Source organism: Desmodus rotundus, chromosome 11 (genome assembly GCF_022682495.2).
Source record: "Desmodus rotundus isolate HL8 chromosome 11, HLdesRot8A.1, whole genome shotgun sequence".
Classification (NCBI taxonomy): domain Eukaryota; kingdom Metazoa; phylum Chordata; class Mammalia; order Chiroptera; family Phyllostomidae; genus Desmodus; species Desmodus rotundus.
In genome coordinates, this window is record NC_071397.1 from 9166465 (window position 1) to 9192747 (window position 26283).

Consider the following 26283-nt stretch of genomic DNA (forward strand, 5'->3'; position numbering starts at 1 on the left):
AGCCCTGGGCGCCGGCCCCGAGGAGCTCTGATTTCGTGCTTCCTGAGGGCAGGGACCTACTTCGTGTCCCCTGAGCACACAGCTCAGTGCTTAACACAGAACACGTGCTCCGTAAATATGTGCTGGCTGAATGAGTAAATAAACAGACATAAGACAAAACCATGGCAGCTCGGAATCCCCTCTGCCCAACTGCCAGTGCAGAAAGTGCGCGCTCTCTAAAATGCACTGTGTCTCTTAAAGCCAGGCACAGCCACCCGTCCGGCCCTCCCAGCCCCAGACCCCCGGAGGACACAGAGACACTTACAGCCCCACAGTTGGGCATTTCACAGATGAAGGAGCCTGAGGGCTGGCTGAGGGCCTGCAGGGGCGGCCCCTCTGCGGGAGCCAGGACAGGGCCCGGCTGTGGCTCTGGGGACTTCGGCACTTCACTCTCTTCTTCTCGTGTGGATTTCCTATCTTCTTCCTGGTCCTCCTCCTCTTCCTCCAGCTCGTCGTCTTCTTCACTCGTCTAGTGTTCAGGCAATAAAAGCAGAAGGGGGAGAGTCCCCAAATGGCATTTTTAGTGATGAACAGACCCCACAGGCCAGGAGAGGAAGAGGGGCTGGATGCTGGGGCTGCCCTAGTTTCTTTCTGTGTAAGGGGCAGCTGACAGAACCTGGGGTCGGGGGTGGGGACCACAGTCTCTATGAGGTTGGTCACTGGATGCTTTGAATTCCCTCCCCTGACCCAGTCTGGGTCCCCTCATTACTCACATAAAAATGTCCTAAGGAGGGAGGAGGGATTTCTGTATGTAGAGTTTCTCCCCCTTGTTCGAGACCAGCAGACCTTGACATGGACTAAAATCCAGGCAGGCTGACCCACTTGTGTCTGTCTGCCCTGCTCTGTGCCCCCAGAGCTGTGCAGAGGGTTTTCAAGCAGTAACAGCACTGGAGGACCCTTTGGAGAGACACTGAAGATCCACCCCGGTTTGTTTTATAGGCCCCATAACCCACTTCCATGCAAGATGCACGAGATGCTGCTTTGGCCTGTGGAAAGCTCGTGACACCGGGGGCCCTGCTTTGATCTTGCCAGAAAAGAAAACCAGAGAGTGAACCACAATGACTTTGAAAAGGAGAGAAAATGGAAGATGATATTCCCTCTTATTTATCATGTGCTTTTTTTTTTTTTTTGAAGACTTTATTTATGAGAGAGCAAGGGAAGGAGAGAAACATCAATCAGTTGTCTCTTCCACAGCCCCCAAGTGGGGGCCTGGCCCACAACCCAGGCATGTGCCCTGACTGGGAACCAAACTGGCAACCTTTCCGTTTGTAGGCCGGCACTTAACCCACTGAGCCACACCGGCCAGGGCTATCATGGGTTTTTATCCTGGCCTCTGATCGTGGGCTTGTAGAAATGCCTTCCAGAGGCAGCCTATGACAAAAGAACAAGCAGAATATTCTCTATGATTAACTGCCCTCTCTGCTACGATGTCCCTCCCTCTACTTCAGGATAGCAACCAGATGAGGAATTACGCAGGAGGTCCGCACCCGTCCTCAAGGTTAACGAGATAGGAGTTAATGGAGCAGTTGGACTAGGCACCAGGGTGGGTTGGGGATGGAGGGCAGGGATCTAGGAGCCCCTCATCTGGCCTCCTGTTTGATGACCTTATTCTGCTCTCTGTCCTCATGGAGGTGGGGGTACAGCGAGGGACGCTGGTTCCTCCAGGCCCAGGAAGGCCTGGGGACCATGGAAAGGGAGTTCTATGTTACATCAGCCTCATTTCAGCTTCTGCTTTACAGTTCACAAAGTGCTTTCGTATTTGCCATATCACTGCATAGTCTGTAAAGTCCCCCCAATTTATAAATGAGGAAACAAAAGGTATATCCAGCCCTGGCTGGTGTGGCTCAGTGGATTGAGTGCCTGTGAACTGAAGGGTCGACAGTTCGATTCCCAGTCAGGGCACATGCCTGGGTTGCAGGCAAGGTCCCCAGTGTCGGGTGCACAAGAGGCAACCACACACTGATGCTTCTCTCCCTCTCTTTCTCCCTCCCTTCCCCCTCTGTCTAAAAATAAATAAATAAAATCTTAAAAAAAAAGAAAAGAAAGGACACCCAACTGAAAGGGCATTGTCTTTGCCGTGAACTCTCTCCCTTTATATTAAGTTTTATTTTTATCTTTTTAAATTGAATTTATTGGGCTGACATTGGTTAGTAGAACACAATCGGTTTCAAGTGTGCAATTCTACAATACATCGTCTGCACACTGCGCTGTGCTTTGCACCCGGAGTCAGGTCTTCTTCCACCAGCAGGCATCTGACACTGTCACGCTCTCTTTGCATTCCCACTGCTCACAGCACGAGGGATCCCTTCTGCTTTACCCCAGACAGCAACGTGGCTCTGGGCGGGCCTGTGACTCTCAGGGCCCAGAAGCAAGACTGTCCAAGAAGAACAAAGGTTTCCACTCTCCAGTCTGGACTGGGGGTGGGGAGAGGGGCAACGCCAGTGCCGGATGGGGCACCCAGCAAGCCACTCACAGGTTCAGTAGTGACAATTTTCTCACAATGTCGCTTTCTGGCTTAAGAGCTCTGAGAAGAAACATTCCATGTAGCCACAAAATTACAGATTTGATTATACTGTACTGTGACTGTACTGTATTCCTCTTCTCAGGAGTTTAGACAGGTTTTATTTCAACTGGCCATCTATATACATGTCCACAAAATGACTCATCATTAAGCCAAATGGATCACCAAAGTGCCTAAGAGACACAAAGATAAGAGGATAAAAGTCCTAACACGCAGACCTTCCATCAACAAGGTGGCCATTTGGTGATATACTGTGAGAGGAAACCTTTAGTGATGTTCTGAAGTCGGTAGAAGGTGGGCAAACAGAGGGCAGGGAGGTGGTCCTACACTTAATATGGCGCTCAGAACCCTGAACGTCCACAGTAAGTTTTTCTTTTTTATTTTATTTTTAAAAAATATTTTGTTTATTTATTTTAAAAGATTTTATGTATTTATTTCTATAAAGAGGGGAAAGGAGGGAGAAAGAGGAGAGAAACATCAGTGTGTGTTTGCCTCTCGTGTGCCCCCTACTGGGGACCTGGCCCGCAACCCAGGCATGTGCTCCAACCAGGGATCGAACCAGCAACCCTTTGGTTTGCAGGCCTGAATTCAATCCACTGGGCCACACCAGCCAGGGCAAGAGTTGTTGTTGTTTTTTTTTTAATAATTAAATTTATTGGGGTAACATTGGTTAATAACATACAAATTTCAAGAGTTACTTGAGGTGGAGGATATTTTTATTTCTCAGGCACGCAAATGAAATTCGTATTATGCGAAATTTGTAAGTCAGAATACAAATGTTCAACATGTCATATTTACTCCAAGACATAGATTGGAGTGCTACCTTCACTGACGACGATGCAATTCTGAATGACTGCTACGAGTCAGGCGTCACACACACATACGTTTCTAGTTCTCACAAGAACCCTGTACAAATTTTTCTTTTTCAGACAAATAAGGAAGTTGGCCAGGGAACTAATTTTCCCAAGTCACATGGCTGGTATATAAGACAAACTGAGATTTAAAACCCAAGGTGCTTAGACCATGGGTGAGCTTGACCCCTGCAGCCCTGCCCGCCGTCCTCCCCAGTCGGCCAACTGTGGCAGTTAGTTTCTGGAATTGCGTTCAGTCTGGTCACGGCCAGACTCACCATTCTGTCGGGGGTGGGATCACGAGGATGGACAGGGTGCAGGAAGGGGTGGTCAGCACAGCCTACCGCCACCACCTTAACAGAGCCCATCTCGGCCCCTTCTGCCTGCGAGGGTGGAAGGGCCCGCAGCGGCTTCAGGCCAGAAGGCACACCACTACCCTGCTGGTTCCCTAAAGAGCCGCCGTTCCTCACAAACTCTCCTTCTTTCCCTCTGTCCCCACACAAGTCCCTAAGCCACCCGTGCATATCCTGTCCTGGTAGGAATGGTCACCTGTCCCTTTAATAAAACACTGAGAACACGTGATCAGGTGAGCTACGCTGGGAGTCCCAGGCCATGGTCCCAGGACGGCGCCTTCTGCAACCTACCCAGTCCTTGCACAGTGACAATCTGTCACCTGCAAACCATCTTCAGACAGCTGGGCCTTGAGATCCGGGTTTTCCTGTTTTTGTGGGCCTGAGTCATCCCTGCACCTAGCTTTTTGTTCTCCCTAAGCTCAGAGGTCACGAGGGTGCGGATGCCCCTGAGGCAGCCTAATACGGCTCCTGGTGATTAACCTGAGAGGGTGTGGCCCCTCTGGCACTGTCTTAACCACTCTTCCTCCTAAAGTTCTGCGTGGCTTGCCTTTTCTACCCGCCTTCAAAGCCCTGCTGGCCCAAGACGGTGCCTCTGCCTCGTGTAGTAACATCCTCCTTAGCAGTACTCCTCTGCTCAGAATCCGCCTGTTCCTGTCTCCCTTCACTGAGTTTACAGAGGGCTTGTTACTATGCACCTCAGAACAACGTTTATTCTTTCATTCTGTAAATATGTGTTAAGTGCCTTATGATGCAGACACTATCCTAGGCACCTGATAACAGCAAAGCCAAAGAGACACTAATTTGCCTTAGGAAACCCTATCCTCTGATTTTGCCCTCTTCCAAAACATGGCTCTCACAGAGCCCCGAACGTTCCAGAATTGCAAGGGACTTTCCCAATCACCTAAGTCATTTGCTTCATTTTGCGGCCCAGGAGTCAGGCCCCAGGGCTCCAAGGCCAGGGTCCGTTGTGCTTTCTTGTTTACTGTCCGCCGGACCCATTTGGAAAGCAACGTGTCGTGTGATCTGGGGCAAGCCTCTCCCCTCTTGGGGCCCCAAACTTCTGGCTGTGGAATGGTGGAGCCAGATGAGAAGGAGAGCCTAAGGCTACAGCTAAGAACCCTGCTTCTCATTTCATATTGCTTTTAAGCACTCTCGGAGTTCCCAGGAAACTTTCCACTGTGTATGCCACTCCTTCCCAGCACATATTCTCACCTGGGGGAAGCAGGGGCAGAGGCCTGTTAACACCCCTGACTCACCCACTGCGCCACGAACGTATTGCTGTTTACACTGCGGGAGCTCACGTGGCTTTAGTTCGTCGAAGCAGATGAGGCCACACTGCTTTTTTATTTACTTCTTTATTTTTCCCACAGTGCAATCTGCTTCAGTGCCTGCAGCCTACGGGGCAGAGGCCAGGCAATGGTTCGAGGCCACAGTTTGGTCTGGCATGAGGCACTATGACAGACCCAGGGGGAGGGGCCTGCCGTAAATCCAAACCCATGCATCGCACTGCTTTTTAAAACATTAGGCAACAGATGTGCAAAAGGCTATTCTGATACAAGACATTACTACTTGGACCAGCCAGACAAAAACCCTGGTCACGGGAAACCCTCAACACAGAATATTGTCTACTTGGATCAAAAGAATGGGAACTCCATTCTATTCCACACAGGTCTATTTTGCCTCATATTTAGGTCCAAATATAAATTAACACGTGTGCATGTTTTCTAGCTAGGCTCGATACATAGTTAGGAACTTGGGCTTTGACATATTAATGCGCCCAAGTGTGTTCACATTTCTCGAAGAGAATTTGCACTTGACCTAAATACTACATGAGGGAATCAGGCTCAGACAACACACTGAACAGCCACCGAGCACAGCTAAGTAACTCTGTGCCTCCGTTTCCTACCGCGTAGAATTGGTGTGAGGACTAAATGAGGCAACCTTTGTAAAGTGCCTGGCACAGCGAAAGTGCCTTTTTAAGGAAACAGCCCACCTACGTGCTAACACTCATGCTGGGGCACTACTGGGAATGAACGCATGATTACAGACCTTCACACCAGTCATGAACTCTAAACTCGTTCCCCGATGATGGCAGAGGCTGGGGTGCAAGAACTGCTTATAAGACATGTAACTCCGACATGCACACACAGTAGGTAACATTTGTCACGGCAGGTGAGACGGAGACTTCCCTCAGCCGTGGGCACAGAGAAGAGAGCCCACCACTAGGATGAATGTGGTAGCAATAACTAAAGCCACACGTACAGGGTTCTCAGACGATTTTGATCTTATCTCTTTAGCATGTACTTAATCTTAATATGCAGACAATTTTGACAGCCTGCCAACGAAGGAAGTCAAGATCAGGGATGACGTGAGGGTTAGAATGGTTACGCCCTGCCAACCAGCGCCGCGACTGAGTGGTCCCGGCACTGTGCAGAGGTCAAAGCTCCTCCCAGCGCATGCTCTGTGGAAGCCGTGGTACAGCTGCGGCCTCCTCCATCATTTGCAAGCACGTTATGTTCCCTGGTCAGTGGCATCTGTGATGTGGAAGGATCAGGGCCCCTTCTTATTAGAAACCAACCACCCATGGCTTGGGACCACCCTGGCTGAACTCCCTGGCTCCTACCTGCTTTGGGACACAGGCCAGCTCCCACCTCCTTCACTGAACCCTGAGCCACAGGTCAACCCCAAGCTGCCTTCTCTCTGCCTCTACACCAAGACATCAAAGCCTGAATCTCTCCAGGGAGCTTCAGCCACACACTGTGGCCACCTCGGCGGCAAAGCCAAACCAAACACCGGCCACCTAGTATCGTGGGTGTGGGGCGGGAGTGGGGCTAGCATAAGCGACTCAGCGGCTCACTCACCACACTGTCGTCGATGAGCTCCGTGAGGCGTGTCCGGTGCTTCCGACCCAACCGCATGATCTTCTTCCACGTGTAGTAGTACTCCACGCACTGAGCCACTGTCTTAGACTTCACCTGCGGTGAGAGCATTCGTGAGGTCAGCTCGAGCAGTGGGCAGGGTGCACAGCAGCAAGCTTTTTTTAAATTTAAATTTCTAATAGGTGGTAGGCTTATGCAGTTCAATACAAAATGTATATAGAGAAAAGTCTCCTTTCCACACCTCCTCTCCATCCATCCAGCTCACTCCTCACCCCTGTAACACAGCTAGGCCCTCTTATTAATTTCTTCGCTCCAGAATTTCTCTACATGTATACCAACAAACACAATCTGTCCCTGACATTTTCCTCACAAAAGGTAGCGTGTGTATATTTTGCAACTTGATTTTTTTCACAATACAGCCTGGCCTGGAGATTTTTTCGTGTCAGTCCATAGCAAATTCATTCATTCTATTAACCCGTAAAGCAGCACGCTCTTTCATTAAACACGTTGGAATGTGTTTGGTTGTCTGATTTGTTGACCGACTTATTGCCCTTCAAAATCTATTTACGAAAAATGTTCCTTAGTCATGAAAACAGGAGCGTAAGGCAAAGTTGTAATGATGAGCTGTTTTTGCAGGAAATTAGCCTTGCTCTGTTTTCCCCACAAGAAAAGGTAAATGTGTTTTAAAGAGAAAAAATTCCTTTGTTTTGTCCATATATCTCTAAGCTCCAAGTGTGGTTCACTGGTGTAGGTTTTCTGGAGGCAGGTGAACAGTGGCCAGTGCCCTTAGGGGTGGGGACATGGCCACCTGCATGGTAAAGTGAGGAGGACCTCGTCTCCTCAAAGCTGCCCCCTTCACATCCACCCGATACCTTGAATTTCTACACCAGAACGGCCCAGGAAGTGAGCAGTATCCCAGAGAGCCCCTGCTTAAACACCTGTGTCGCCTGACATGCATGACACATGAAGCCATCGTCAGTCAACGAGGTGGGCGGCCTAGGACAGGTCAGTCCTGGGGACGGCGACTCAAGAAAGATCAGAGCGTGGGAGCGGCTAGGCAGGGAAAGGTGAGGGTGAATACAGGTCTGGAGACAGAGGTAAGCTGGGGAAAGGCCCACCTAATCTGATTCTTGTCCATCAAGGCCCTCGATTAAGGACCTATACCCGGGACACCATTGGTACCACTGGCCTAGCTCGGAGCCAGTGGGAGCTGGTTGTCACCTGTGACCCTGTTTTCCATGGACCTGAACACCTTAATGACCTTAGTGATACAATGTGGCTCCACCATTCATCGGTCTGCTGAAACACACTTTGAACCATTTTAACTTTTAGCCTAAACCACCTCTTAGCCAGTTACAGCCTATTGCGTTTATTGTCTGCTGCTAAAGTGCTTTTTCATCTACGTGACAGTTCTATTTTGCTGTGAAATGCTGTACACGTGAAGTATGATTTTTACCATTACTGTCATTATAATTAGGGACCCAACACCAGAAACCCTGCTACTGGCTGGGGGGAGGCCACCTGTCCTCACTTCTCCGATTTCCCAGAAAAATATTCTGTTGGAGACACGATAGACCTGTCAAATATATGTGAAGTAAATTATGCAAATTGTGAACTAGAAGCCCGAGTTCTATTTTATTCTAAGAGAATGTATAAATCACACATTTTTATTAAGATAAAAATAACCCCCACCACTGTCATGTCCAAATAATCTGTCCTCCTTCCCCCCATATCCCTGACATTGGGGCCATGCCTCCCCATAACAGATGGCACCTGTCACCAGCCAGGGGTGGAAGACACCCTTTTTGTCAGAGCAGTGAGCCAGTCACCAAATACTTCTACATATCTTTAGGTATAGAACTTCCCAAATCCAACGGGCCAAAGCATGCTTACCATCTTCTGTACAAAAATAAAGTCTTTGTTGTAAGTGGCTAGTGCTTTATTAAACAGTTTTCTTTCCAGGGAGGTCCACTTGTCCGAGCCTACAACAAAACACAAACCCTGTGACAACAGCTCACAGTTCTCTCCACTTGGCTGCTTCCAGCTTCGCAGGTCTCCCCACCTTAGCGGCTGGTTCCCTTAGTTTAAGTCACAAAATATAACTGTTCAACAACAAATAACATAATACCCATCGGACTCCTTTTTGAACAAAAAGCCAGTGCAGTGTAATGGATAGCCCTGACACCTGGGTTCATTTCAGCTATGCCCTTGACCATGGCACATTATTGAACCTAAAACTCAGTTTTGTTCCGAGCAAATGGGAATAATTCTAACCGCCCCTCCTTTTAGGATTTTTGTAAAGGTTAAAGATAATGCACGAAGTGTCTAGCTTAGCACTGGAGCGCCTCACCAACTGTAGGTACAGTTTTCATGTGGTCACGATGTTCTTGAAGGCAAGCGCCAGTGTAGCAAGTGCCTCCAGATGCGCTTCCCAGTCTGGCGGGAGACAGACCAGCATACCACAGCATGCACGGCGATGACGGCAAGGACAAAGACAGAGGTCAGGTGCCCTTGGGGCACGAAGGAAGAACACCACCCTCAGGCCGGGCTGGGCAGCCAGAAGCCTTCCAGGTAAAGTAGACACCTGAGTTGAGTTAAGGACACAGAAGCAAGTCAGGCAAAGAGATGGAGAGGAACTCCAGGGAGAGGAAGGGTGTGTGCGAAGAAGCAAGAAGTGACTTACTTCCTTCCTTCCATCTATCTATCCAACAAATATTAAGTGTTTACTGCATGTAAGAAGCTGTTCTGGGGATAAAAGCTAACATTTGTTACTATGTGTCAGGTTCTAAGTACTTCATGGACAGTAGTCATTTGGTTCCCCCAACCACCCGGTCAGATTGGTGTCATGGTTACCCACGTCACAGTTGAGGAAGTGCGGGTGTTCCAGGAACCCAGGGTGGTTCAACTGCAGGGCTGCAGCAGTGGGAGAGCAGTTGAGGCCGAGAGGTGATATGGGACGGGTTCCTGACAGACCTGCAGACCAGTGGGAGGAGGCCCCATGATGCTAGGCTGGTGCACCTGCCTTGCTGGCTAACCTTGACATTCAAGACTATTTCCTCCATAAAAGAGAAAGCAGGATATGCAGATGATCGTAGGTAACGGTGCTGGGCCGTTTGGCCAAGAAATAAGGCCTATTTCTAAGGGGAGTCCTATTTCCGGGGGCTCCAGGGCGCCATCACTGTGGCTGATGAGTCACAGAAGAGTCAGCCCCGTTCTGGTTTTCTGAATTCTCCCATCTCTCATTCTTTGGACGGCACACGGCTGGGTTTTGGTATTCCTCCACTTTTCAGAGCTGTCATTCCCCAAACCATAATATTTTTTCCTTCCCACTCAGGACAAGCCTAAGGTTTACATTTTGCTATGGTTGACTGATAGGGCTGAAGTTCAGGAAACCTGATTTGCTTCTCCCCTTGGAAGATTCAGCCAAGATTAGAGAGTCAGGTGAAGCCATTCTGGGCAGGCCGGGCTGGAGATTCTGGAATACATGATTCAGATTTCCGAAATAAACCCCTTTTCCGTGTCACTGTTGGATGGGTCCTCAAGCCAAGAGTTCTGACCCCAGACTCAGAATATGCTTTCCACAGCTGGGCTGGTTCAAACCTCCAAAAAATCAGGGCAATCACCTGACTTCATTTATCTCTTTACTTCTAGGAGGAAAGCAGGATTCTGATTATCTTCAGCAGAAGGAAGCGTCTGCCGCAGGGGCAGGACATCTCTGGCCGTGCAAAGCACAGCAACAGAGAGAAGGGGGGCCAGGCGTTTGGAGAAGGTCTGCAGGAGTGGACATGAGCAGAGGAGGGTGGTGGGAGTTGGGGCTCTGGAGCAGGTACATCATCATGCCTCCAATTCTGCCCAACAGTCAAGGCCTTGGGGCCCCAGCTCCCATATGTTCCCTTAACCAGGAGCAGAGACAGAGAGGATGAAACAACAATCAGGTTGAACAACCAAAAGGAGTCAGGGCTCCTTTCAGGTATCCATCAAAACAGCAAAGAAAGATCAGAGAGGTGACGGTGGAAGGGGACGATGGCGGGGACGTCACACCAGTTGAGTCCCAAGTCTGTGCAGCTCCAGGTTGCATCTCACATGGAGAGTCAGGGGACATTTTGCTGATGAAAATCCCCAACTAGGTCAATGAGGATCTTTTCTACCCTCAGCCAGACAGCGTGCTTCCCAGTTCGAGTACAGCTAAGACCCGGTGAGACACAAACAGGGCCATGCAGCCTTCTCAGGCCAGCACCACCTCTCTGGTGGGTACGTTCTTCCACCCCACGCCAGGTCACTGCGTGGTTACTGCCTACACAGCCGTGTTAAATCCCCAGGTCTGTCCACTTGTGAGAAGCATGTTCCTTTATATCTCCAAATGGCTCACCAGCTCAATCCTACAGAGGTGAAGTGACCTCCTGGACCATCTGCTACAGAGGATCCCCAAGCCTTGTGGGGAAAGGAGACCTATCCCCTGCCAACTCCTTGGTGGTTTTTAGGGCTGCTTCTCTGTGATGGGGTCTTTGGTCTCCTCCATCTCCGAGTGTACCTTCTGTACCACTAGTCCTGGATCGGAAGTGGGCTGCACTCTCTTGCTGTCCTCTCTGCTACCCTCCCCTTCCCAGGGCTGCAGCAGCTGGGGCAGGGAGCGAGAGACTGCTTCTCCTCGTTGTCTGAAGGTCGTCTTAGTGCAAATGACAGCAATGAGTGCAGGTGTTGGTCCCACAAGGGCGCCCACACATCGATAGTCAAAGGCAGAGCCAGGGCTTCATCTTCACTGCACCCTGGTCACTGAATGTCCAGGTTCAGAGCTGGTACATAGAAATAAAACCTGAATGTGTGCTCCCCAAGTAATGTCACCGAGCTGTGACACAAAGGGGTGACTTTAATCAGGAGACCATGGGCTGTGAACCTGGTTCTGCCACTGACTCCTTCTGTGGCCCCACCAAGTTACTCAACTTCTGAGTCTCAGTCTCCTCTCCTGTGACACAGGGATCGTGACAGTCCCTCTGTGACTGACAGTGTTCAGTCCTGAGTAGATGCACAGTAACCGTTTCAGATCTTAAGCGGCCTGTAGCTGTGGGACACACACTGTCATCCCCTGACCGATGCATTCCTGGCACTCGCGACGATGGTGGGGCTTTGCCAGTGCTCCCTGCCCTGTGCACGAATAAGATCACAGCCTTACTCCCGGCTGCTCGCTTGTGATTTCCAGTCTTGAACTCCCTGCCCCCGAATCCTTCTGCCACCCTGTCTAGGAGAGGCCTGGGCGTCTCTCACCCCTGCAGTTTCTGTTCCGACAGGAGCACTTTCTGCGTTCCCAGACAAGGTTTTCTAAGCCGGTCCTTCTTAGACTTGCATCTTGGACAAAGTCCAGGAAAAAATGCAAAACCGAGGCAGGGGGCTGCCTCAAACCCTCTGGTGGCCTTCCTCTCAAAGATGCCTGCTGTCCACTCAGCAGGCGCATGGGGTGAGCGAGCTGACAGGCCCCCGGATCTCATTTGTTCTACCTGGGGATTCCTGGCTATTGGGCTCTTACCAGCAGGGGCCCCTAACAAGACGATTAAGGCTAATTACAAAGAGCCTAATTAACTGGAGGAAACTGGTGCTGGAACAGTATCCAGAGGAAAAAATGTTCTCAGCATCCGTTGCCGGGAAACAGGCTCTGGACTGTGGCTAAATTTGGGGCAATCTAAAGCGGATCCAGGCAAGTGAAGGGACATGGAGGGGAGAGAAATCTGGGTGCAGCATCTTTTCAAGAGGGCCTTTCTATCTTCTTTTCAAGGTCAAAAACTTTTATTGATGCTGTTGTTATTACAATATTGCAAGAAAGACATGTTCATTATAGAAAAAGGACTGTACTATTCCAGATCTTCCTTTCTATGAAAGGTTTTCTGTAGTGGGTGAAAGCTGAATAAATTTTAGGGGTGCAGGGCGATGCAGGCTGCTACCAAAGTCCCCTCCAGAGGCCCAAGGAAGTGAGGCCTCGATCTGAATTCAGAACTTGAGCTTGTCCACTAACCCAGTTCTTTTCAAGTGCCAAGTAAGGCAAGGCAGGAGAGTAAGCATCACCACTTCCTGCTCTTCAGGGGACCGCTCTCCAGTTGGACGTGGGCTACAAATGCCTGGAAAATGACATCACAGCTGTTTCTTCAAAAGTATTCTCTTGAATTGTGTCATTCTGGCTCCTCATTAGACTAGGGCAGCTTCCAAGAGAGAGCAGGCTTCCCCCACCGAAGGCATGTTTGTTTCCTCCAGGTCTCCCTCCTCTCCGAGTCAGGTGGGGCTTCAGGACTCAGTGCTCACGTGGGCAGTGGTGGGAGCCAACGCCGCTTCTTTAGCCAAGGAGCCCAGGGCTGGATCTGACACCCCTCCACTCCGCACCCATCTGCAGGAATGACCAGTTCAACAGAAAACTACGGATGCTGCAGGCCCGACAGTCGCAGCCGGCCGTCGTCTCTCCCGGAATCCCCATGCTCATGCCCGCCCCATCCATCTGCCACTGGGGAGCCACTGCCAACAACTGCTGCCCACACCTGGGTGGAGGACGCTAAGAGGGCTGGACTGGGCACCTCGTGCAGATGCGAGAGCACAGGGAGACACTGTGATGGAACTCTCCTCTGAGGATCTCAACGGGGCTCCTCTGTCCTTGGCAGGCCCCCCCACCCCCAGATCTGGGTGAGCTGCCCACCCATACTGGTGTCTCTCCTGGGACCCTGCATCAGTCACTGTGTCCTTTTCTTACTGAGTTTCTTGGGATGAGGTGGGAAAGGGAAGGTCATGGTAAAGTAGGAGACGCAATTTTCACAGGCTTGTGTCTCAGTTTGTATTCCCCAAAGTTGCAGCCTCCCTTCCTAAGCTGTCTTTCTACCTTCCCTCCAGTGCACAGAAGCCTGGGAGATTGGACCTATCTCTCAAGACAACTGGGAGTACAGTTCTAGGGCTGAGAGTCAGGGCAGGGTGACACTGACCACAGAGACAGAAGCCAAAGGATTTCCAGAAGATAGTGTCTTGGTGAGGAGCTGAGCTGACAAGCAGTCCTGGAGAGCAACCCAACGGGGTTTGGCGCAGAGGCCAAGGCAGGACGGGGCCACCAGGACAGGGTTAATCAACACCCAGGAACCAAAGAGGGAGCATGAGAAGGAGGCAGTGGCTGGTGGCTGGGGCAGGTGATGGGGGTGAATGCTGTGGCCTCCCGTGTGGCTTAGAAGGGAAACGTTAAGGGAATGGAGTCAGGTTAGGCTTTAAGAGACCAGTGACCACTGTGTTTTTTGCTCATAGTTCTAGAAGATCCTCTGGGGCCCAGTCTGTGATGGCTCCCTGGAGAAGGCAAATGACTGGCAGATGCAGGTGAGAACTTTTTTGTTGGGGACACACACCTAGCAAGGTATCAACCCTTCGCACCTCAGCTCCACCTCTTTTGCCTTCAAGGGTAGAAATGATTCCAGGAAGCAATAGAGTCCTTCCTGGCCTGCCTGTGGGGGAAGGGGGCAAAGGGTTAGGCACCCAACCCCAACAGATCAACTAATTTTAGCAGAGTTTAGGGCCCTCTGATTTCTAAGTTCTTGGTATTATTTTAGTGTTTTTGTTTTATTTGAGGTAAGGGATGGGTTCTAGTCCCCAGATTTCTAACCTTTTGAAGTCATGTCACATAAAAAATAACATTATTTGCTTGGCTCACTGGGAAGCACTGGAGGGGATTATGGTCTCAGATGAGGTTGCTCACAGCTGGAGCTGACCAGCCGAGAGGCGTGGCCACCCCAGTTACCCGAGGGCCCAGATGGCTGAGTAGCTCCTTCTCGTCAACCAACTGTCTTACCCACTAGGCAAAGTAGCTGGAGGCAGGCTCCAGGAGGCGGGACAGCCTGTCAGGGTTTAATGGGCGGCAGATGACACTCGGAATTAGGAGAGGATTGAATGGTTTCCATGGCAGATTAGGGAGAACTCCCACATCTTTCTATCCACACTTGGTGCAGACACCCAGCAGGAAATGATGGAGACAAGATTAAGAAACTGCTCCATTAGGCCACTGGTTAAATGATGGATTTCTTCCCCTTTGTGTCTATTTTGTCTTTGCCCAGCTCCATGGTGGCCTGTGTGCTGAGAGCGACCCACAGGCACTTCCTGGGCTTGCTGGGCTCAGATGAGTGGCTTCCTCTGCACCGAGATGACATCTGGAAGGCCGGCACATGAGAGGAGCACGGTAAGCCAGGCAAACGGTGGTGGGGCCAGGATGCCCACAGACTGGAAAGGTATTAACAGGTCCCCAAACCCATTCATGTACTTAGCACCTACCTAGGCAGTGACCGCTCACGGCACCAAGGAAACATACCAATGATTAATAATCAAGGGGCATTGGAACAGCCAGCCCCCTCTGAAAGAGAGAACCAGGCAGATTCACCAAGACTCTCAGAATGGACAAGTTTACAAGTTAATGGAAATAAAAATGCCTACTTCGATTTCATGCGTCGTCTCTTAGGCTCTCCGCCCTGTTTCCTTCTCTCTCACAATTCTCAGTCCATCCAACTCTCAAAGGCGTTCTCTCCCTCCCTCTCACTGGTGAAGCCGTCACTAATCTGCACCCCCAGGAGACACACTCGTGTCTGTGTCCATGTATACGCGTATCTACCAGTCTTCCTGTTCTCAGCGTGGTCCGCTGTTCAGTAACCGCCTCTGCCTCAGACTCCACGCTGCGGGAGGCAGGACTCTGTCTATGTATCGCGGTCACTGTTTCATCTTAGTGCTTGTACACACAGTCCTTGTACACAGAAAGTGCTCAGTAAATGTTAGGTAAGTGAATAATAACAGCCTCTAGGACGTGCCGGGCATTGGCCTACGTGTACTATCTTGAATCTTCACAAAAACACTGCAAAGGATGAGGTGCAAGCCCCATTCTACAGGAGAGAAAATGCAGGCTGCCGAAGGCCAAGGGCACAAGTAAGATCTGAATCCACACTACTGGTTCTGAGGCTGAGGGGCAGCTGAGCATTGTCACCTCTGTGCTGTACCCTCTGTGGCTTTCCCCAGATGCACAGCTCTCTCTGCCACATGGGCAGGTGCTGTCCACTACTGCCCAGCTCCTGGCACTCCCACGAGGGGTGGCCCATAAAGACAAAAGCCCAACAGTGCCCAGCCAACAGACAGAGCAGCCCCATCAGCTACGCCCGCCCAGGAAGCCTGGAGATCAAAAGCGATGATTAGGACCGAATCAGCGCTATTATTAAAATGCAATACAACCAAACATGCAAACAGCCCGCTCTCAGGAAGCAACGGGGCACGGGGCTGCTGGGACCTACCGGCATAGTGGTAATTTGCTAAAGGATGACATTTTAACCTGACTGGCTTCCGCAACAGCAGCATTTCCAGAGCAGCCTGTAGACCCATGGGAGAGAAAAGGCAAGAGTCAGTAACGGGTCTGTGTGTCCAGGGGAGACCATCTACCTAATGGGGCAGAGGGGTTGGCACTGCAGAACGTGGGGTTCGGGGCACTAGAATGAAAACCAGAGGGAGACTCCCCTAATCAGGGGTTCTTTTCCGGTCAGCATCCAGCAGGGCTCTAACCCTCCCTCAGCCCATGCTTGCAGCCAGCTGGTCATGCCCAAGACCCTACCCCCTCCTCCGTGAGGGCCCTAGCCTCAGAGAGATGGTGGGGCCGCCTCTGAATGGAGGCTGAGTCTCTGGGGAAGGATTCTGAGGAAGTGAGTGGGTGACTTGTAACTGCTTTTGCAGGAAAATCACCTGTTTCATTACAACTGAATACCAACAGCTGTATTAGTGATAACTGTACTAGAACTGTCCTCACAGAGAGCCTGGCTAAATACACTCTTTCAAATCTGCCTTCTTCGGCCCTGTTGGCCTTTTAAAGAAAATGCTGCGGGTAGAGTTGAGCAGTGGGTGGTTTATGGGCAGAGAATCTTGCTACTCCAAGTGTGATCCACAGGCCAGCACACAGGCATCCCTGGGAGTGGGTTGGCAAGGCAGAATCTTGGGCCCCACCCCCACAACCGTGAATAAGACCCTTATTGCATTTTATCAAGATTCCCTGAGTGATTTGTGCACATTTAAAAGTTTGAGAAGTGCTGCTCTTCAACACTAATCTGAGAGTTAAGGAGAGTTCTCCAACATTCTAGAAAAGGACATCAATAACCTCATGAGAAGGTAAAATTGGAACATTTGCTTACTTTCACGTTTCCATGAAATCTAAAAGCAGGAAGCTAGATCTGGTACAAGAATCATATATTTACTAAAGGGGAAACTGAGGTTGGTGCTTGAGTGACCTTGCCAGGACCCAGACTGAGCAGGCAAATGGTCAGCTCTGATTCTGGGGAGATGGCACCAATGTTTGACCAAAGAACTTCGTCGAAGGTGGAAGAATGAAGCAGACACTTCGTTTTGGTTAAGGGAGAAGATGGTTCTTTGAACACCAACTCTGGCTGATCTCCAAAATGGGGAAGAGTAATCAGCAGAGTGTGACAGGCTATTTTAGGCCGAGACTTGTCTCGGTAAGACCTGCCTCCTTCACTGGAGAGGCTTTATGATGCGAAATACAAGAGCGTTGAAAAAAATTCTGGATTCCTGAGACAGAGGTGCCCGTAATTATTACTCAGATGCGTTAACAGAAGTCCCACTGGAGGTTTTCCTGCAGGTGTTTAAATCCTGACTTACTGAGATTTGTGGACTGGTCATCATCTTATGAATTAGTCGCATGGTACATGGGACAACACAGAATCTTGGGAAAATACTTTTCAGAATTCTGCCATGAAAAACATGAACGGTGAAGACTATTTTTTAGGATTCCTTACCATCACATCACCTTTGGCCTCGAAGAGACAGTGCAAAGCAAATTCAGAATTGGTCCCTCCACCTGGCAATGCACTTGAACAGCACAAATTCAGGAGATGCTCCACTGAGGGGAACAAGAAGCCACTGCATCAGAGAGCTCAGCATCACGGAAAAACACCCAGATGCGAAAGCCAGAGGTCCCTGTGGGAGACTCAAGCCTTCCCTGCCCACGTGCTAATACCTCTTTGTTGTAGGTCATGGTTTTCCAACTCTGGCCAGGGCTTCCAGACTAGGGTGGCCTTGTGTGTGTCCTGGGCCACGGCAGAGACGTCCTGGAGTTCTGGGATCTCTGCTTGGAATCTCATACCAATGTTGATGCGCCTTTAATGACAAGAAAAAACAACAGTGTGGCCTCCAATTCAGGCCAAGGGCAACTGTCAAGAACTTGAAAAAGAAGGAAACCAGTTCCTTCTGCAAGAAGAATGCAGGGGCATTTCCTCACACTGATCCTAAGATTCCAGGCACGGCCTCTCACTGGGATAAGGAACAGCTTTACGATTGGGGAGAGATGCTGTGGGGAGCAAGGGAGAAGTCAGCCTGGGGCTTCAGCGCTCTCTACAGCTGAGAGATGGAGGGTGCTACTTCCAAGGCTACAGCTGCCCAGAGCTAACCAGGAAAAATGGGACAAATACAAAGTGCTTATTTCATTTCTTATCTCTTTAGACCACTTTCATACAAATCATCTCATCTGAACCTATCAAGGATCTGTGATGTAATCAAAGCAGTGACAATTATTTCCATTTAATAGATGAATTCACTAGCCCTGGCCCGTAGGTTCTGTGGGTTAGAATGTTGTCCCATAGACCAAAAGGTCATGGGTTCAATTTCCGGTTGGGGAGCGTACAAGGCGGCAACCAATTGATGTTTCTCTCGCACATCAATGTTTCTGGTCCTCTCTCTTTCTCTCTCTCTAAAAGCAATGAAAAAAGTGTCCTTGGATGAGGATTAGGAAAAAATAAATAAATAAATTCGCTAGAGTCTAAAAAGGTTAATGCGATTAAGATCAAGCAGCACAATGGTGCTAGAACTCAGGTTTTCTGATTCCCAACTTGATCTACTCACCGCTCCACCACGAGGCCTCTTTCTGCGCTTATCCATCAAAATAACCACTTTTCTCTTCCATTATACCTCCACCACCCACTCACTATATACTACACCACCACCCAACAAGCCCATTTGGAGGAATAGCCAAGAATCTTAGGGAGGGGATGCAGGAGGCAAGAACATTTGGAAGCAGCTTTGTGGACAGCTGGGCACCATGAGAGAGATGCCTCCATGTCCCTGGGGATGTGGAAGCATGTGACCACAACCCAACTGGCCCATGGAGTGGGCGCTGGGGAGGCAGGCTCTCTGAGTCCAGGGCTTCACGCTGTACTATGCACCGAGTCTTTGGCAAAGGCCTCAAAACGTTGGCAATTACAGCGAAACAGCAGCACTCCAGAAACGCCGTGACCCTACAATTGCACAACTGTCCTCTCAGGGGCCCCAGGAGTACTAACTCCACTTTTCCAAGCTCCGCATCCCTTTCCTCAGTTGAGGCCTCTGTTCTAAATAGTAATACGCTTTTCCTTACGGTTCAACATCAATGGTCTGCTCTCCAGGCCCGGGGGTGACAGTCACATTGCTGCCATCGATGCTATCTGAAGCACAAAAACCAGAGGTCGCTTGTCAACAGGGAAAGGGTACTGAAGAAACCAAAGCAAGTAACAGTTGCCCACACGGTCCTAACAGGGCCCTCTCCTACCCAACCCGGGCCGGAGCCACTCCCAGCAGTCTCCGAAGAGCTGGCTGGAGCGCGGTGCCAACTCGCGGGGGGGTTCCTCACTCTCCCACAGGGTACGGGAAGGCAGCTGCCCCGCTCTGGTCTGCGGAGCCGCGGTGTCTCTATGAAACTGTTCTTGCGCCAGAGAGCGAGCCTGGCCACAGGCCTCTCCATCCTTGATCTTTACACGGCCTGCTAAATGCGGAGGCCTGGTCTTGCATGTCACACCCGGTCCTATCTTGGACATCTACTTAGCACGTTTTTATTTGGGGTCTCTCACACGATTAACCCGAGCACAGTCTCATTTAGTGTACGCTCGCCTCAACTGTTTCCCCACCCCGAGGCGGCGGTAACTACCAAGCGCTCTTAGTGTCTACCACCCCAGCTAGGCCGTGCTCCCCTGAGGACGAGTCTTCCATGCCTTTCTAAGTATTTCTAGCACTTAGCACAGTGCCTGATACAGAGAGTGAACATTCCAGTGGCAGACACGCCAAGTCTGCGGCACAAAAGGGCGCCTTCCCAGGACACCGCCCAGCATAGACGGGGTGAAATCCCCGGGGTCCCCGAGGAGGTGCAGGGGGTGACTCACTGGAGCGACAGAGCAGCACGCGCGGCGTGGGCGTCAGGGGCGTGAGGGGCAGCTGGGGGTGCGCGCCGGGGCCTTGCCCCGCGAGGAGGACATTGCTGAAGAGCCCGGAACCCTGGCGCACCGGGCTCAGCATGGGCGGGGGCGTGTAGGCGGGCAGCTCGTGGGCGGGGTCGAGGAGCAAGTGGTCCCCCAGGACTCGCGGGGAGCGCAGCTGGCTCTGGTACAGCGTGGCGCCCGAGTACGCGGCGGCGGGGTTGGGGTTGTAGGAGGGCGGGGGCGGGATGAAGAGCGGCTCGGGCCGGTGCCGGAACTTCTTCTTCTCCTTCTCCGGTGCGGGCTTGAGCGGCTCCTCAGCTTTGGCCACGCCAGGCTGATGCTTCCGGGCAATTTCCTGAAACGGGAGGATGATCCGGTTCAAATGCTTTCCCCACAGACCGATTCCACAGGTCGAGGGAAGAGGAACGTTTCTACTCAGGCGGGGATCCCCTTGCCCGTATCTGACCCCAGGATCCTCTCTTAAAAAAACGGCCACGTCCATTTTCAGACAAGGCAAGTTCTGGTGGCTTGACAAGGAGGAAACTTTGGTTTTGAAGGAAATCCCTAATGTTTGGAGAGAGAGAGAGGGATGAGTGGGCAAGAAAGAATAAATTCACATTCTTTATTGTTTATCACCGCATTCCTATCTAATGTGCGGAATCCGGCTGAGCGGGCCCTTTAATTCCCCGTTGCTCCCTGAGGGCAGACACTGGGGACAGTTAGCACAGGCTCTGAGAAGGGGACAGACTGGTCTATTTAGAGAAGCTGGGCAGAGGCTGTGGGGCAGGAAGCGGGGGTCAGAAATAGCCAAGGCTCCCAAGGCCAGTGACCCGCCCTGGGCTCTCCTTCGAGGTAACTTTGGGGCCGAGGGAGCGCCATCTGTGATCTTTAAGGCCCATTTCATGTACACCCCTCAAAATGTAGCCGGTTCACCGCCCCTCAGCACCCCTCACCACTGCTCCCAGCACTGGGCGCTCATTTGTAGCAAGCCCGCCTCCTACACTGGCTTCCTGTCAGCAGGGGTAGTTTAGTTTGTGGCAGCGGAACGAAGCCTGGTCTGGAAGGTCTGCCACGTGGACACATATATAGTAAGAAGTAAACATATGCATGTAAATAGATAAGCAGGGCATGCCAACGCCGAACGAACAGACTTGGGTGGTGTGCCAGTCTCAGCCCAGAAAAACCAAGAGCTGGGTGTGGCTGGACAGGCGGTGGTGAAGGTTGGGAGAGACGGTGGAGATACCTGCAGAAAGGCTTGGGCTGTCTGTGGCACCCTCCCAGGCCCTGCAGGCCAGTGCCTGTCCCAGCTGCAGCCTCTGGCAATTCTTGAGCCCAGGGTGGTGCCTGAGTAGAAGGCAGCAGGGGATGATGGGAAGGGCTGGCCATGGTCATGTGACCAACTGCCTCCAGGTCATGTGACCTGCCCCAGTGCCCTAGTTCTGGCTACTCTCCCTCAGGGCCCCTGCTGAAGACTTCAGCACGTCAGGCTGCACCCTGCCGTGTCTCCCTGGGCTCCATTGCCTTCTGGTGCCCTCCCGGCCACTGGGGGGCAGTCTAGCGAAGTAGGGCGGTGGGGAAGAGAGGAGGGGCAGAGGGCGCCTCGGCTCCCAGCTCATCCCCAGGGAATTCTCCTCAGGCCAGAACGACCCCAACCTGACCCCTCTTCCCAACCGAGGGCTCTTCGAGGCCTCCAGTGGAGGCAGAGAGAGGCGGCTGAGTAGAATGAGGAGAGGATGACTGTGGGTGAGCAAGCCTGAAACTTCACACCCGGTTCCCGGTAACAAACGAGGTCATCGGGGCACATGCGGACCCTCGCACGTGACTTCAATCCTGCTCCAGAATCCAGACTCTGATCACAGAACCAAAGGCCCCTTTTGGGCCCCTTTACAGGAGCCTTGGGTCCTGTTCTCCTGGCAAGGCCCTGAGACCCTGGGTCAGGGAAGCCACTGAGAATGCCAGACCTTGATGGCGCTTGAGAGGAAGCATTTACAAGGTTCCACCCCGCCAAGCGATTTGGACTCTGGAAGCAGGGTCTGGCACTGAGAAGTTTCAAAAGCTGGCCAGTGAGTCCAACCCCTGAAGGTCGGGGGAGAACGGAGCCTCTGAGCAGGGGAGGGTCTCAGCCGCCTGCAGGGAAGATGGCTAGATGGGACTAGAACTCAGGGCTCTTCCCTGGACATTATATTACATGTGAGGGCCTTGCTCATATTTACTCAGTCCCACCTACATGCTCATCTCCCCACTTACAATGCCTTTCTTACCTTTTCCACAAAGCCAAGTTCACCTCTGCCTTCAAAACCCTGTTCAGAGCTCTCCTCGGGACCATCTGAGCAAACCCCCACCGAACCCCCTTGCCCCTGCCTAGTCCCTAATCACTCCAGGTCTATTCCCCTCCAGCCACACCCAGGGCTGCCCTGTTTCTCATCTGCCCTGGTCTTTATCCCGGTCAAGTTGGGGCAGGTGCGCTGCCTGAGGCGCTGACCCCTGTGAGACTAGGAACCCTACAGTCTGCGCCTCGGGCTGAGAGTTCTACAGGGGGGGAAATAGAGCCTCTCCCACCAAATCAGGAATTCGCTGGGCAAAGAGGGAGCGTGGCTGTGTCATTTCATCTCTCTGCCTGTTGCTGGCCTTAAGGCCTGCCAGCTATGAGAATCTTCACCCCAGCATTCTCCGTCAACCTCCTCTTCTGAGGCTTTGATATTACAGAGAACCAAAAAGGTTCTCTCCGGACTTTTCTAGTTCTCTTCATCATCCTCCCTACCCTCATTCTGGCCGGCCCCAGCCTCATGTCTCCTAGAATCCCAGAAACTCTATTCCCCAACGACAAATATGACCCAGCAACCATTTGTCGGGAGGGGACAAATCTGATGTAATCAACCTCGTGGGTTACGCACTGGGGGAGAGAGGGAGAGAGACAAATTGAGAGATAGAGGAATCTCTGCTCCAGAGCCCAGCTCAGCTGCTTGGATGAAGCACTTGAAATTTGAGAAAGAAAACTTCACAGTGAGTGAGGAAGCACAAATCTCTTTGCTTTCCCGACGTTGGGGGTGGGGGGTGGCTGCCTCTCAGTGGAATTACTTTGGGAACCACAGTGAACTAGGCCCTCCAAAGGTATTCACACAGGTATGGTGCTGAGAATGTTAAGCATCTGGTAAGGCTGACCATCAGAACAGATGCCAGGGCTACTGCCTGAAGGCCCTGCTGTGCCACCTTTGGTTGATGGTTTGGGGGAGGTCTGGAGCTCCTAGGGGAGGGGCCAGGGCCCTGGGCAATAGCTATGTTATCTGGGACAGTGCTTGCATATTTTAATAACTGTGTTACCAGCTGAGTTACCTTCCGTTTCAATCGGGGAACACCTTCAGGTCTCTTAGGCTCTAACCCACACCATCAGCCTGGCGGCATAACAGGTGTTCCCACGTATCGAGCAGGGTGGGCAAGGATGGGATTCCCATGGCCTTGGGGGCTCAGTCCTGAGAGACCTACCCATGTCTGAGCTCAGGCCAGTGACCCTGGAAGATCTGTCCCCATCTCCAAGAAAGCAAAGGGATGTTCCCACCCCAGACAGGAGGGGCAGAGCAGCAACTCACAGCAGGCGTGCAGGGGACAGCCCCTTGGGGTGAGTGTGGGGGAGAGAGGGTCATCCTCACGAGTACGGGCATCTCGTCGTCCGACATCGAGCTGGCTGGCTTGTCTCTGGCAGAGGGGGCGGCAACGACGCTGTTGGCGAAGCTCTTAGAGCTGGGCTTGGGCACGAGAAGCTTGACAGGGACAGACACGGGCATGACCATAGGCGTGAGGCTTTCTGCCTCAGGAGGGAGCTGCGGTGGCAGCGGAGGCGGCAGTGGCTGGGGCTGCGGTGGCGGGGCCTTCTCTCCTTCCTCCTACACAGACAATAAAGGCTTTGATCCTGGGCTGAGAGCAGCTCTCACAGGAGGGATGCACTCTGAGAGGTTCCAGGACATCATGCACGGGAGAGAGGACCCCTGCAGGGCGGTTTCCTTCCTGCAGCCCTGAGTGCCTCGGCTCAAGTGATGTAAGTTGGCCTTGGCCGTGAACAAGGGCACACGCTCTCTATTTAACATTTAAAAAATCATGACCACGTATCACTTGCATATTAAAACATATGTGAAGAGAATTTTTTGTGGTTGTCATTTAAAGAAAAGGATGTGGCCTTGTAATCAGGTGGAAAAAAAAGCTCTTGTGTAGGACCTTTTAACTCTATGTTTACTCATCTGTTAAATGGAAGACAGAGCTTTTATCTGGCGTGGTCAGAAGATGTGTGACCTGGGTGATCCAAATTTTGGTGAACAGAGAGTTAATCCCATAGACTTAAACTACTATCAGTGATACTCAGATAACTGAGAAAATTCTTTGAACTTTAATCTAATTCTAAAAGTGCAAGGAGGTAGCTCACAACATGGATATCCTGCGTGGATAATCCTGAGGACATTCAAAGATCTCTGGATGCTGGAGTCTAACTCTAGTGCTCTGGTGAGTAGAAGATGCTGGCTGACAGCCTGATGGTCACGTGCTGGCCTTCACCTACTGATACAGAAGGTCCGAGCGACCTTGGTCTTGGCTGCTTCAAGCAGCAGAAGTTAAAATATTACACCTACATGTTTTCTTGGCTGTCTGCTTCTGGAGGTGGGGAGGCTGATATTGCCTAAAAGGATTTCTAGCACTTCCGTTTCTGACCCTTGTTCATGAGGCCAGCGCAAGTGGGGACTGTTTGACCTGACTGGCTCCCAGGGTCACAGCTTAAGCATCCAGGTCAGGAAAGGACTGTGCCTCCCCAGGAGCCTGCACACAGCTCACCTGACTGTCTGATGGCAGCAAAGCAAAGCAAGCAGCACATGGCCTGGGAAGAAGGGGGGTGGGGGTGGGGGGAGGGCTGGCCCTGACTAACCTGTTTGAGGCTGGGGGAGGCCCTCATTCCCCCATGGGACCGCATGTGGCCATTCAGGGCAGGCAGGCTCTTGAACTCCTTCAGGCAGATGGAGCACGTCAGCTTGTTCTTGGCATCAGTCTGCTCTGCAAACACTCCTTTTGGTTGGCCGCTGCTCGAGGGTAGAGCCAAATGGAGAGGACACGTAAGTTGAAGAAGGGAAACAGTTATTTATCTCAAGACCTCACGCCCTGTGACGAACCCAGTTTATTCATCCGGTGCTCCACTGTCCGTGGCCCCAATGTATCCCGCCAATACCCTCCAGAGAACTAAGCCCAATGTACAGATGGAAAACTGAGGCTCAAGGGCGGAAAAGGACTTATTCAAAGTCATGCAAGAGTTGAACAAAACATCTTTCTTCATCCTAGGCCTTCAGGTGCTAGGTTTTTCCCACCTATGGCTTATTAACTTTCTCAAGTCAGCTTGGGCACACTTCTTCCAGAACCTTCCCTTAGAGACGTATGTCTATGTCCTCTGGTTCAGCTTCCAGACAGCACATTTTGGAACTTTGTCAGGTTCTGGCTAAGTCTTTAATTATTTACCATGCCCACAAGGGGAGGAGACAAGTCTGAACTACCCACTGTGGCATTCTCAAAGCTTAGTTCTCTGCCTGGCACACAGTAGGTATTCAGTAAATACTCACTGACTGAATGAATGGACAGTGGGCAGAATAGAGGCTTTGTTGCTCGCTTGAGGCACAACTTTAAGCTCTCTGAGCCTCAGTTTTTGCATTTGTAAAATAATAATATTTTTATTGGTTGAGTGCTCACTGTATCTAGGCACATGGTGGTCATACCCACCCCCACTGGGTTACTTATTACACGTAATGCAGAGTGCCTAGCACTCTGTAAGTACTCAAACACAAGAGCTGCTGCTGTTATTATTCCTATAGACTTCTTTGAGGAACTGACTTTGAATTTGGAAGTGGATCATGAAGAGACAACACAGGAAAACCTCCCAGTCTCCCAAAATGCCAACAAGCCTCCTCTCATCCGTCTTACCTTGACTCAGGGGACCCTGGCTGGGCTCTGCCATCAGGTAGGTGCATCTAATTTTGAACCACGCAGGACACCAAAAGAGAGAGAAGAAACAGAAAAGTGTGTTTTTGAGGGGAGGTGTCCTCGAGCTGGGGAACCCCAGGGCTGCATTTCCCGGCCTCTGCCTGACACCTGAGACCGCTCTCCCTTGCCTGCTTCCTAACCTGGGACCACAGTTCAGTCTACGAGCTGCCACCAGCCACGAGTCCGGCAAGACTCAATCCCCCACTGGCTCTTTCCAGTTCTCCCGGTCCACCCACTCTGTGCAGACAGGTCTCATTCCCATGGGAGACACAGAATGGAGAGCTGTATGAAACAGCATCATGCCAGGAGACCTCCTGCTGAAACTCTTTTGTAGCCTTGACCATGTCATTTTCTATCCCAAAGGCTCTCAGTTACTACAGGGCCTGAGCCCCTAACAAACAGAATCGAGGGCTGGTCATCTCT

The 26283-nt window shown here is 51.4% G+C and overlaps 1 protein-coding gene and 1 non-coding gene across 19 annotated transcripts in view; both read right to left on the reverse strand.

Annotated features, from left to right (window-relative positions):
• The window catches only part of TRERF1 (transcriptional regulating factor 1), a 198929-nt gene that overhangs the window by 7128 nt on the left and 165518 nt on the right, over window positions 1-26283 (reverse strand). For 15 of the 18 annotated variants that reach the window (XM_045193155.2, XM_024557899.4, XM_045193152.2 and 12 more), the window contains 11 exons: window positions 25801-25847; window positions 24761-24911; window positions 23442-23735; window positions 19819-20209; window positions 19041-19107; window positions 17649-17788; window positions 17428-17531; window positions 15922-15997; window positions 8537-8625; window positions 6626-6739; window positions 305-508 (listed from right to left, as the gene is read on the reverse strand). In XM_045193155.2, coding sequence (XP_045049090.2) covers window positions 305-508; window positions 6626-6739; window positions 8537-8625; window positions 15922-15997; window positions 17428-17531; window positions 17649-17788; window positions 19041-19107; window positions 19819-20209; window positions 23442-23735; window positions 24761-24911; window positions 25801-25847 — 1677 coding nt within the window. The remainder of the gene's footprint in view (window positions 1-304; window positions 509-6625; window positions 6740-8536; window positions 8626-15921; window positions 15998-17427; window positions 17532-17648; window positions 17789-19040; window positions 19108-19818; window positions 20210-23441; window positions 23736-24760; window positions 24912-25800; window positions 25848-26283) is intronic. The other 3 variants (XM_045193166.3, XM_045193165.3, XM_045193164.3) reach the window with 2 other exon arrangements.
• Window positions 5130-5264, reverse strand: LOC112302514 (small nucleolar RNA SNORA42/SNORA80 family). Its single transcript, XR_002974570.2, has one exon. It is a non-coding gene; the product is annotated as a small nucleolar RNA SNORA42/SNORA80 family (small nucleolar RNA).